This window comes from Verticillium dahliae, genomic scaffold (assembly GCF_000150675.1).
Source record: "Verticillium dahliae VdLs.17 supercont1.28 genomic scaffold, whole genome shotgun sequence".
Classification (NCBI taxonomy): Eukaryota; Fungi; Ascomycota; class Sordariomycetes; order Glomerellales; family Plectosphaerellaceae; genus Verticillium; species Verticillium dahliae.
In genome coordinates, this window is record NW_009276942.1 from 218492 (window position 1) to 229310 (window position 10819).

Below are 10819 nucleotides of genomic sequence, written 5' to 3' on the forward strand. Positions count from 1 at the left end.
GGGATGCAAGTTTATTAGGGGATCAGTTTCAGAGTTTCGGATGATTTACAGTCACGGTTAGCTGACGTATTTACGTACCGTCAATCATCCATCCTCTACTCAGCTGGTCTAGCTACGATGCTCTCATCCTACATGAACGGCACGTTTCATAGTCTCCATCGTCCTACACTCGACAAACTTTGCTTATGCTAGTATTCGTTTGACTATATCAGTTTGCTGGGCTCTTGCCTTTTACTATGTACCGAGCGTCACTTCTTGGCAGTCCTGCTGCTCTCGCTTGCCCATCCGTGTCCATCCTACCATCTCTCACCGCCTAATCCCCTCCGACACACGTCCCCCCTATCCGCCTCTCATCACCCCCGTCTACCATTCCTTCTCACATAAACCGTCGTGTGATCCTGTCCCAGGCCTCGTCCGGCTGCACGCGAACCACCAGCAGAAGCGCATGGCGTGGGAGAAGCGCGACGTCGCGTCGGCGCCGACGCTCGTGGTCGAGCGCGACGGGCAGGACCCCGCGGCTCGACGAGGACGGCAGCCACGTCGTCAGCGAGGCCGGGCAGCCGCAGTACCACGTCCGGACCAGGACGTACCAGCACCTCGACCGGCGGGCGCAGCGGACGCGCCGCGAACAGCCGTGGGAGGCGGTGGGGTTCTACAAGCACTGCGTCGCCGACGGGGCGGCCGGGGGCGGGTGGCCGCACCTCAAGTACAGCAACGTCGCGCACTGCGTCGAGTGGTGATTGCCGGGGCGTGCGCCAGGCAGTGCGCCTAAAGAAGGCTCGGAAGAAAGGCTGGATCTGGCATGATACCTCAGTGCACATGATAGCCAGCGGCACGAGATGACATGATAAAATTCTATTTGTTTCGCACGGCACATGGACCGGATCTTGTTCAATCTGCAACGCTTGTGCGGCCCGGGCGATATGCGCCTCGTGGATGCCATGATACCATGAACGCCAGCCGATGATGTGATGTTTGTTCTTGTTGATGATGATGTTGGGTATACAATTTCTTCGCGTCTCTCGCACTCGGGGCCTGCTGCTCCTGCAAAGTTCTCGCTGCAACTCTCCTCCTCCTCCCGTTGGCGTCACGGCGCCTCATCCTCCCGCACCCGCAACGTCGCCATGGCCCGCCCCGACCGCGGCCCCCAGCGATATCGGCGCCTCGTCGACCTCGGCCAGCTGGAGGTCGTTGATGACCATGTACCGACTCAGCACGATCCAGGCGTAGCGGAACCAGACCATCTGGCTCCGGTGGGCCGTGGTCATGGCCTTCCAGGCCGTCGGCAGGCCGCCGTCGCCGGTGAGCTGGTTGAAGAAGAGCAGGGTCTTGGGGTGCGGCAGGTCTTGGTTCTGGTCCTCTTTCTGTTGCTCGCCCTCGGAGCGCCCGCCGGCGAGGTACCAGCCCAGCAGGGTCGGCAGGGCGTCGGCCACGGCGGCGTACTTGCGCAGCAGCGGGACGGAGGTCAGGGTGTAGAGGGCGACGGGGGCGGGGCGGCCGGGGCGGGCGCGCAGCAGCTGGGCGAGGAAGGCGCGGGCGCCGGCGTGCAGGGAAATGTGGTTCGGGTGGGACGAGACGCCGGCGGCGTCAAAGGTGACGAGGACGTCGATGCTGGCGGTGGCGGCCGCGGAAGCCGAGGCGGAGGTCGGGCTGGCGCTGCTCGCGGGGGCATGGGCCAGCTGCGGGGCGAAAGCGCTGCAGAGGAGGGAGGCGATCTTGTGGGCGTCCCAGGTCAGGGTCATGGAGTCCTGGAAGTCACTGGGGGTGTCAGCAGGCGTCGTCAGGCGCACGGGGCGGAAGCAGAGGGGAGTGTCAGAGGAACAGAGGCAGAAAGGAAAAGGAGAGATCCGAAGAACAGTGACAGAGGTGAGAGAAAAAGAACAGTGACAGAGGTGAGAGAAAAAGAGGTCCTACGGGCTCTCGACGACAAAGACGTCGTCCTCCTGGCGCAGGCCGAGGGCCATGCCGCTCTTGACGAGCTCCTTCTTGCGCGTCTCGCCGAGGCCGTCGGCGTCGCCCGAGCTCAGGCACAGAATCTTGACGTGGTTGCCCGTCTCGGGGCGCGTCAGGGCCAGGACGGTGGGCGCGAAGAACATGGCCTCGTCGTCGGGGTGGGCGATGAGCAGGCAGATGCGCTTGTTCGTGAGGCGCGGCAGGCCGGCCTGCAGGGTCGTCGCGGCGTACATGTAGAACAGGGGCAGGAGGGCGGCGAGGGCGGCCAGGGCGGCCGAGAGGACCCAGGGCCAGGCCATGGCGGAGCGCTGCGACCCTCCTGTGGGCGCCAAAGGCAGGACGGAGGCGGTCTGTGTGTGTGCCGATGTGGTCGAGGAGCTGCCAGTGTCGCAGTCGGACGGCAGGCGAGAGAGGAGTTGTGAGGAGTGTCGGCTTGGGGCGGGGTTGTTCCTCTCGAGATGCTCCTCTCTCGATGCTGTGATTTGTGCTGCAGATGGACAGAGCTGCGGGGCTCCAAAGGATCGATCAATGGCAAGGCTGCAGATGATCCGATTGGAAGGCGTGCGATGTGACGTATCGACAGAAGCAAAGCGCAACGAGCAAAGACTGGATGTCGCGATGAGGGTAGCAGACAGCAGAAGCAAAGGCGAAGGCAAAGAAGAGGGGCGCTTCGCAGGATGAGGGACGCGGTGCAAGTGCAGGTAAATGCCACCTTGCGATTAGGGACCCTTGCGTTGGTGCATCGCTGTTGCTGCATGTACCATGTACTGCATCGTACCGCATTTTACCGCATTGAGCAGAGGCGCTAGGGCGCTGTCCGGGGAAATTACAGCGACCGCGCTCTCTTGGCACCTGACCTACATGGTACGACTAGGTACCAGGGAACCTACGGTACCACCTACCCACCCAAGGTACAAACCACCCAGGTACCTCACCAAGTACCTCACCAAGTACCTTAGGTACTGTCGCCAAATTTGACAGCTTTCCTTCAGCCATCCCCGAATCATGCAACGACAGCTTCCACCCCGATCCTCCCACGCATCACACGACCACCAAATCCTCTCGTGACCTCCTCGACACCATGGGCAAAATGGCTCGGCAGCGCAGGGAAAAGGCCACTACCACCATCAAGCTGGCCCACCCCGACCGCTCCGATCCCACCGAAGAAACTCTGCTCCAGATGGCCCACGAACGCGGCCTCTTCCAGCAAGCCGACGCCGATCCAAGAAACAAAACGACATCCAAATCGACTCCTGCCGCCGAGTCGGACAGCGAAGACGATGCCGCAGACGCCGACGCAGACGCCGACGACACTGGCGAGCTGTCACCAACGGCCGAGCGCATCATGGACTCGCTCCTCTGGACCGTCAGCCTCGCCATGCTGCACTTTACCCTCGATGTCGTCGTCCAGCACCAGTACGGCATCGACATTGACTGGCACGCCATCATCCTTCGCGCGCTGCAAGCTTTTGCCGGTATGTACCTCCCCATCCACTGATGTGGCCAACTAGAGGACCGCTTGGGATATCCACGACCCATGTGGCCACACCCATGGGACCGCTTGGGACCGCTTGGGACCGCTTGGCATATCCTCCCACGACTGACCCTTCTGCCCCGACCAGCCCTGCTTGTGCTCTTCTACGTTCTCCACGCCCACCCCTCGAAGCCAGCCTTCGTCCCGCGCCTGCCTCTCCGATACCAGGATCCTCTCCGCCAGCTCATCTTTTTCACCACGAGCGTCACGGCCGGCTGCTACCTGATCTACATCACCAACACCTTTGGCTACCTTGCTGTCATGAAAAAGGCCCCCACGCTGGGCTGCCTCTGGGTCTGGGCCGTCATCGAGCTGCCCTTGGGCCCGGCCGCTGCGAGCCTTGTCATCTGCGCAGCATTCCTGTGGCAGGGCGGCTATGACATCAAATAAACCATGAAGGACTCAAGGCTCATCTTGATCGTGACCGCTCGAAGAGCGAGCTGACGGGCTCGAGGGCCGGCGTTGGATGGCTTCGGTCAGAGATTGCTTTTCTCGACCACTGACCCTGTCGCTGCATCATGCGGTAGACGAGATCTTCCAACCGGTGGATTTACGCCCGCTGCCGCACCAGCGCGAGCGCCTTGGTCCCTACCGGCAGCCACGCCATGGCCACCGTCGTCGTGAACGTCCAGCTCCGCGGCATGAGTGTCCACCCGCTGTCCTCGGCCTTGGCGCCCGCCAGCGCCCTCTCTTCCGTCTCTGCGACGAGCTCCAGGATGCGCTGCTCAGCTTGACGAGGTCATCTATGAACGAGTACATTTGGTACTCGGGACAGTCGCCGAGCGCGCTGTCGCCGCCGACCGCCCTGATGAGCTCCACGAGCCACCTCGACTCGGTCTTGTACCAGGAGAGCGACGTCTTGACGCGAAAGTACTCGTCGTCGCTGTGGCGGAGACGGCTGATGCGCGCGGACGGCTGCCAGAACGGCAAAGACGAGCGTCACGATGCCGGCAGCGTCAGCGGCGACAGGGGCTGTCATGGGGGACATGATAGATGAATATAGGCATTAACGTCAATTGACATGTCTCGTGCTTGGGTGACATGTCCCCGATCAATTGACAGTCTGGAATGCAGTTGGCTTGTCTGGCGGTCAATCGACGCCGTTACCTGTCAGCGATGAGCTAGGGGCCGAAGGCCCCGACCCCTGAAGCTAAGGTAATGTAGCTCGGCCGCCACTTTCGGGGTGAGGGGCGATCGCTCCAGCCACGCCGTCTGTCTCGGTCACGTGGAGACCAACGACATGCTTCGGCTCTGTTTGAGCTGCAGATTCGTCGGGTTGATCATTTTTTTTTTCTCTATCCTTTTGTTTTATGTTTTAGCGAACTTGTTTCGTTTCCAAAATTCTGTCATTAGGTCATGTCCGGCCAGTCAGGTTGTCGGGCTAAAACATTGCGTTTTCGAGAGGATTTGGAACGTTGGTAGAGTATGTTGGACCACGACAATATAGAGGCGGGTGAACAGTTTTCTCATTCAATGGATCGTCAAAATACCAGTTGAAGCTCTCTTCCCTCATTCCAAGGATATCTTTGATGTTGACACTGGGTCGCGGGTCTTGTGTATCTCCTCTTTCTGGGCCTCTTTCAGGGGCAGATCGGTGCCGCTTGTTGAAGGGACATAATCGCTTCCAACCCTGCTCTTCTGATGTCTGTGAATCTTGGAGATCGAATCAAGGTTGTGAGTGAACTGAGAATAGTCGCAACCCTGTCCCTCTTCAGTGTGAAAGCCCACAGGCTCTCATCACGTGGTAGGGTGGCATTACCCTCCAACACGAGAGAAAAAGAACTGCATCAGCTACGAAAATCTTTGGAGCATTAGAACAGTCGCCTGTTCTCGAATATCGTTCCATACATAAACAACTATATGATCCATTGCACGGCCTGTAACACAGAGATCCAGAAGCTCATACAGATGCGCGCCTCACCTCAAGAGAACACACCACAGTGTATGTGCCCTGCTTTCTATCCCCCTCGTGACGCTCTGCACTCATCCTCAGATGCTTGTGAGGCTGGGTATCTCTTTGAGTGGCGTCTGAGGCGCCTATCGCGCCGACCTTGGTCCTGAGGTCACGGGACAACCACCAACACCGCCCACAGTATCAGCTCAACAGAATGGCAACCAGGCAAGCACGATCATGACTGCAGTCGTGATCAACGTAGCAAGACGGCAGTTGCGAAGGGCGCTAGTACGTAAAGGGGGAGGAGAGCTTCGGTTATTGGTGTGTCTCCCCTTCGATTCATAGACTTGACTGCCAACTCTCGACTTCTGTCTCTCTGTCGTCCTCCATCCTCTTTCCCTTCTGTACTACTCCATCGGCACGCTCATCAGATCTTCATCCATCAGTTCCTAAGACCCCCCTACGCCAACAAGGATCATCACCATCGCGTGTATCACCCAGTATCAAAGCCATCCCATCAAAGACACCACTGAAGAACTTTCCTCCTTCTCTGACAAGTACGTCGTCGTCGACTTCCTACCCCGCGTTGCGTCGTGCTCACTGTTTGGTCCTAGGCAAGCAACATGTCTGGTGCTCCCTACACCATTCCGTACTCTGGATCCCGTGCAAAGGGCCCAGAGGACGGCTATGCTCCCGATTCTGCCGCCCCTGGCAGCACCAGCAGCGGTTACAAAGCTGCTGGTTCAGGTTACAAGCAGCCTGTCGTCGCCTCTGACGCTCCCGCTGCCAGCAACGCTCACTGCACTGGACAGCACAGCAAGGGAAACACCTATGGTACTCCTCACTCGTCTGCTCTCTGCCACCCCAAGTATGCCAATTCTGGCTCTTCCTACTGCATCTACGATGATAGTCCTGGCAAGGGCGAGACTGTTCACCACGTGACCCCCGTGTCGTCCCCCAAGGCAAGTACCCCGAACATCCAAACATGGCCAACAAGGTCGTCTGCTAACTCGCGTCTGTAGAAGAAGAGCACTGCCAAGAACGGCAATGGCCCCAAGACCTACGATGGCGTCTGTGACGAGGAAGACGTTGTCCCCGATCTTGCCCCTTTCAACAAAGAACTTGGCAGTCGCCTGCTGTACCCCTGCGGCAACTGCCACCTCTTTATCCTCTATCTCAAGAGAAAGCCTGACTTCTGCGACGTCTGCCGCATGATTCCCGACTGCAAGGACTGCGGTCGTGACTACCCCGAGATGGGCGGCCAGGGCGTGCGTCGCCCCTCGATCGGCTTCACGTTCCCCAATGGCAACGTCGCCACGTATGACGCCCCTAAGCCTGAGTTTCCCTTCGACCTCGTCAGCGACTACAACTTTGGCCAGAGCAAGTAGGTTCGCAACAAGGGTCGTGGCCGTGGCTGAGGCCGTGGCCGTGGCCGTGGCAGGTCGGCCCGTCGCGACAGGAACTAAATGCTGGAGGCTAGTATTCTTTTCAGATTGTCACCCCTCGAGTGGCCTTGCAATGGTGTTATACCCAGCAATTGACCTTTTGGAATGGGCTATGGATGGACGCAAACATGTTTATTGAGTTGCTGGCGCGGCAGCACGCGGTTGCCAGCTCGGTTCGCCAAGATTAGGTAGTTATTAGCAGCAGTCCGTATAATCAAACCATAGCCCAACGCGAGTTCACCGCAGTGATATAGTAGACTGTTGTTTCATGATTGAGGCCGTGTATTCGGACTTTGGGTGAATCAGAAGCCCTTTGGGGTGCTCGTATTCACACCAGCCCGGCAGCACTATCACGACCTCAACAAAGGTCTAGCACCTCTTTGTGTGCTTTAAAGGTACGGTCCTGTTAAAGGCCACTCCCAATAAAAGCTTGAGACATAGCAATCCAACCATGCAGAACACACCAGACGCCACCATGCCAGAAGAAAACAACCGAACCCTCTTCCTCGTCCGCAAGAAGCGCAACTCCAAGCACGACGTCCCCTGCAGTCTCGACTGTCTCCTCTACCCCCGCGGGAAGCCCAAGCGCGCACCAAAGACCCTCTTCGGGCGCCTCCTCGCGCTTCTCAGCGTCGACCTGCAGACGCGGCCGAGCAGCGGCGCCGGCGAGCGGTGGGTGCATAGGGGCGGGGCTGGATACCAGCCCGGGCGGCACTGGGGGTGTCCGCGGCCCAATATGTTTTTCGAGGACTTGGGAGAGGTGGCAGCGGTGCCGGTGCCGGCTGATGGGGTGGGATGCTGAGGTGTTTGGTTCCTCGGCTTGGGTAGGATGGGAGGGTGATTTGCAGGATACGTGGGCTTGTCGTTCGAATATGTTCTCAATTGGATTTGCTGATACGAGGCAGGAAATGGTGCATGAATATCGTGGTGCTTTTGAGGAGGTGCTCGAGATGTGCCCCGTGTGCTTGGACGTAGTGGTCTCGGATATGTTGCTGCTCCGAGTCAGGACAGACACGCCAATCCTGCGACGACCGACTCTCGGCTTACTCTACGATGATTACTACAAGTGCCTCGCAAGTTATTGCGTATGTCCTCTCCAAGAAGATCGCTCTGCCTACGCGAAAGCTATGCTGACGGCAGGATCGCTCTCAAACTCCACATGCTGGTCTTTTGGCTTCGACTCGTTCGCGACGTCCGCAGCGCCAACAGCGAACAGCTTGGTGATGAAGACTTTTTCGACCTCTTTTCAGAGGCCCTCGACCCTATTCCTCCATATCAACGCCACAAGCGAACGTTCACCGTCAGCGCCTATGAAGGCCTCGACGTGGGCTCCGACTTTTTTGGATTTCGGCAGTAGGCTAGGAAGTCGGAGGTCCAGGAGCCTGTAAGTACTGCCGTGCCTGTGGAAAAATGCGTCAAGGAACAAATGAAGCAGGTACAGAGACTGTTGAAGAGAAATCCCTGTTTCAACGCCTTGCCAGACACGTAGAGCTCTGCGATATCGTGGCAAAGTACGTTTGCCTGACGCCGAGCCACGTGGGATCAAGTTCGAAATCGTCGACGGGTGCAGATCTCCAGTATGCCATGCACAGGGCAGCGCTGTGACCTATTGGCCAACTCAACTCCTGACGGATCTGAAGAGATATGATTCTACCGAGCGGCGATGGTCTTGGCGGAAGGTCTTTGGTAAGATCACAATATAAACGTCGACTTATGCCCCGTCTATCGTCCATCTCGATCGAATATAGAAGAAACGGCTGACCAGTCCATCCCCGCCTAGCGAACCACGCAAGCTGCCGTGTGAGTATCTACTTGCATGTTCTCCGCACTTTTCATTCAACGATCCCTGCCGGGCACAACCTCTGGTCAACGGTGACCAAAGAACTGCCTGGGGAGGCAGGTCAATCTACCCAGGCCGGCTACACAGCTGTCAGGAGGCCGGTGTTGAGCCATGGAACAGGAGGCATTTCATGGCCTTGGGACCACGAGAACGTATGTAACGGTTACGGAGGGCCCTCCTTTTACCGGAGGGCCAGAATCTAGCTACATCCTGCCCCTATACCTACCATGTATTACCTGCGGCCTATTGCCTGCATTCTTTTCGCAATGCTGACACGCGCTGGTCCGCTGATATCTCGACTGAGGGACATCACCAGGATGGTGTGGATGTACATCATGGCTTCCAAGACGGCCAATTGCACGTCTCTCGAGTATTGCGAACTGCTTGAGCATGACCTTGAGGCTGGCCATTTCGCCTGCTGCAGGCAGCTTGGCGCGAACAAAGAAGTACAGGAGTATTGCAGTCTTGCGATGTCGGTGATGTAACAGTGATGGTTTGCCATGCATAGAGTGGAGGAACGGGGATTCCTTTCCGTTGAGTAAACCTCATGAGCGCGAAATCAAGGGATTCTCGACCTGGTTCGTAAATGACTTCGTCCCGCCGATGAGGCCGGCCCCTTCCAAGCCAGATCGGATGCCAAAGGGCTCCGTCCCTGCTCGCGGACCCGGCAGATGAAGTCGTTGCTCGGCCCGGGGACCTCAACGGCGCATTACTTGAAGGACAAATGCCGATCCGGTTCCTAGTGCGCTTGATCATCGAGCATTGACGAGCAGAAACCGGCCACGAAGCATCGCCCCTTTCAATGAGGGCAACACCGTTGGCACCGGCGCACAACGAGAAAATTGAGTGAGGACCCAACGGCTGGGAAGACGAGTCACTTGTTTGGCAGCATCTCGGAACTCTGGACGATGCCATGCCAACAGTATCGATTCTCAGTGCGAGTTGATGTCGCTGGCTGGGGCATTCCCGGCCATTGGTGGTGCGGTCGAGCCCTCCTTCCAGATGAGTCATCCAGACCAGGCAGCCATCTTCCCATCACGAAGTGCCTCACAGCATCTTGCTTACTGCACCATTCAGCACAACACCAGATCCAAACATGGCAGCACCATTGCCCGAAGAGCACGCGCCGCGCCCAGCGCCAGCCATGCGCATCGCGTACCCCGCCGGCCTGGACCCGTTCAACCGCTCCGTGTCCGCCTACCTCGCGGAGCACTACCCGCCCAACTCGCACGACGGCCTCGCCACGTGCGCCATGGTGTTCGACGCCGAGAACCGCATCCTGCTGCTCCGGCGCGCCGCGCACGACAGCATGCCCGGCCTCTGGGAGCCGCCGGGCGGCGCGGCCGACGAGCCGGACGGCAGCCTGCTCGTGAGCTGCGCGCGCGAGCTCTGGGAGGAGGCCGGTCTGCTGGCGACGGCCATGGTCCGCATCGCCAGCGAGGGCGACGGCATCGCGCCGGGCAACGTGTTTGGCAACCGCACGGGCGACCGGGTCTACAGGAAGTTTGCGTTCGAGGTCGCCGTGTCGGGGTCGCTCGACGTCCGTCTCGACGCTCACGAGCACGACGCCTATGTGTGGGCGACCGAGGAGGAGATCCGGTCGGGACGGGTCCCGGGCGTGGAGGGGGATCTGCAGCTCACGTTCGGCGCGACGCGCGAGCTCATCTACGATGGCTTTCGGCGGAGGCGAGAAGAGCCTGCGGAAACGCCGTCGCGGGTGGTGGAGAGGGATGGTGCCGTTCTGTGAGCATTTTTACGTCATGACTATGGGATTTGGTATTGGGTTGGGCATGGGCTCTTTGTCAATGGCGATGCGTTGTTCGGAAAGACATGATATCAGAATGGGCAGAGAAACCTGTCACTCTTCACCCCACACGGACTGATGAGAATTGTTCCACCAGACTTTGCCACATGGCCTTGCAGTAAGAGTCTGGGAGATGCCAGCAACATAGATCTGGTCAACCGTCAGCATCAAGGGCCGAACACGGCAAGGCCATCCCGCATTCAACGGCCAACTGTTGTATTCGCACATCCTACACAGCAGAAAGAGCTAACCAGGTGAAAACAGCAGCACAAGTTGTCACTCACTGAGGCCGTACTAGCGGTGCAGCAGCAGCCGGAGCTTCGGGCACATCGACACCAAAGTCTAGACG

At 58.6% G+C, this 10819-nt stretch overlaps 6 protein-coding genes across 6 annotated transcripts in view; 5 read left to right on the forward strand and 1 right to left on the reverse strand.

Moving 5' to 3' along the window:
* Positions 1–740, forward strand: part of VDAG_09636 (uncharacterized protein) — a gene marked incomplete at both ends in the record, with an annotated part of 2402 nt that extends 1662 nt beyond the window's left edge. The window contains one exon of the mRNA XM_009658597.1: positions 437–740. Coding sequence (XP_009656892.1) covers positions 437–740 — 304 coding nt within the window. The remainder of the gene's footprint in view (positions 1–436) is intronic.
* Positions 741–1097: 357 nt separating this feature from the next.
* Positions 1098–2252, reverse strand: VDAG_09637 (uncharacterized protein; the record flags this gene model as incomplete). Its single annotated transcript, XM_009658598.1, has 2 exons — positions 1098–1758; positions 1915–2252. 2 exons carry the CDS (start codon positions 2250–2252, stop codon positions 1098–1100), a joined length of 999 nt encoding a protein of 332 aa, XP_009656893.1.
* A 782-nt stretch (positions 2253–3034) lies between these two features.
* VDAG_09638 (uncharacterized protein) lies at positions 3035–3877 on the forward strand (the record flags this gene model as incomplete). Its single annotated transcript, XM_009658599.1, has 2 exons — positions 3035–3428; positions 3576–3877. 2 exons carry the CDS (start codon positions 3035–3037, stop codon positions 3875–3877), a joined length of 696 nt encoding a protein of 231 aa, XP_009656894.1.
* A 2127-nt stretch (positions 3878–6004) lies between these two features.
* Positions 6005–6769, forward strand: VDAG_09639 (uncharacterized protein; the record flags this gene model as incomplete). The annotated part of the gene is made up of 2 exons (XM_009658600.1): positions 6005–6319; positions 6404–6769. The coding sequence occupies 2 exons, from the start codon at positions 6005–6007 to the stop codon at positions 6767–6769; spliced, it is 681 nt and encodes a 226-aa protein (XP_009656895.1).
* A 508-nt stretch (positions 6770–7277) lies between these two features.
* Positions 7278–8869, forward strand: VDAG_09640 (uncharacterized protein; the record flags this gene model as incomplete). Its single annotated transcript, XM_009658601.1, has 5 exons — positions 7278–7616; positions 7732–7911; positions 8184–8210; positions 8308–8512; positions 8592–8869. 5 exons carry the CDS (start codon positions 7278–7280, stop codon positions 8867–8869), a joined length of 1029 nt encoding a protein of 342 aa, XP_009656896.1.
* An 893-nt stretch (positions 8870–9762) lies between these two features.
* VDAG_09641 (uncharacterized protein) lies at positions 9763–10413 on the forward strand (the record flags this gene model as incomplete). The annotated part of the gene is made up of 1 exon (XM_009658602.1): positions 9763–10413. The coding sequence occupies one exon, from the start codon at positions 9763–9765 to the stop codon at positions 10411–10413; it is 651 nt and encodes a 216-aa protein (XP_009656897.1).
* Positions 10414–10819: the final 406 nt, after the last annotated feature.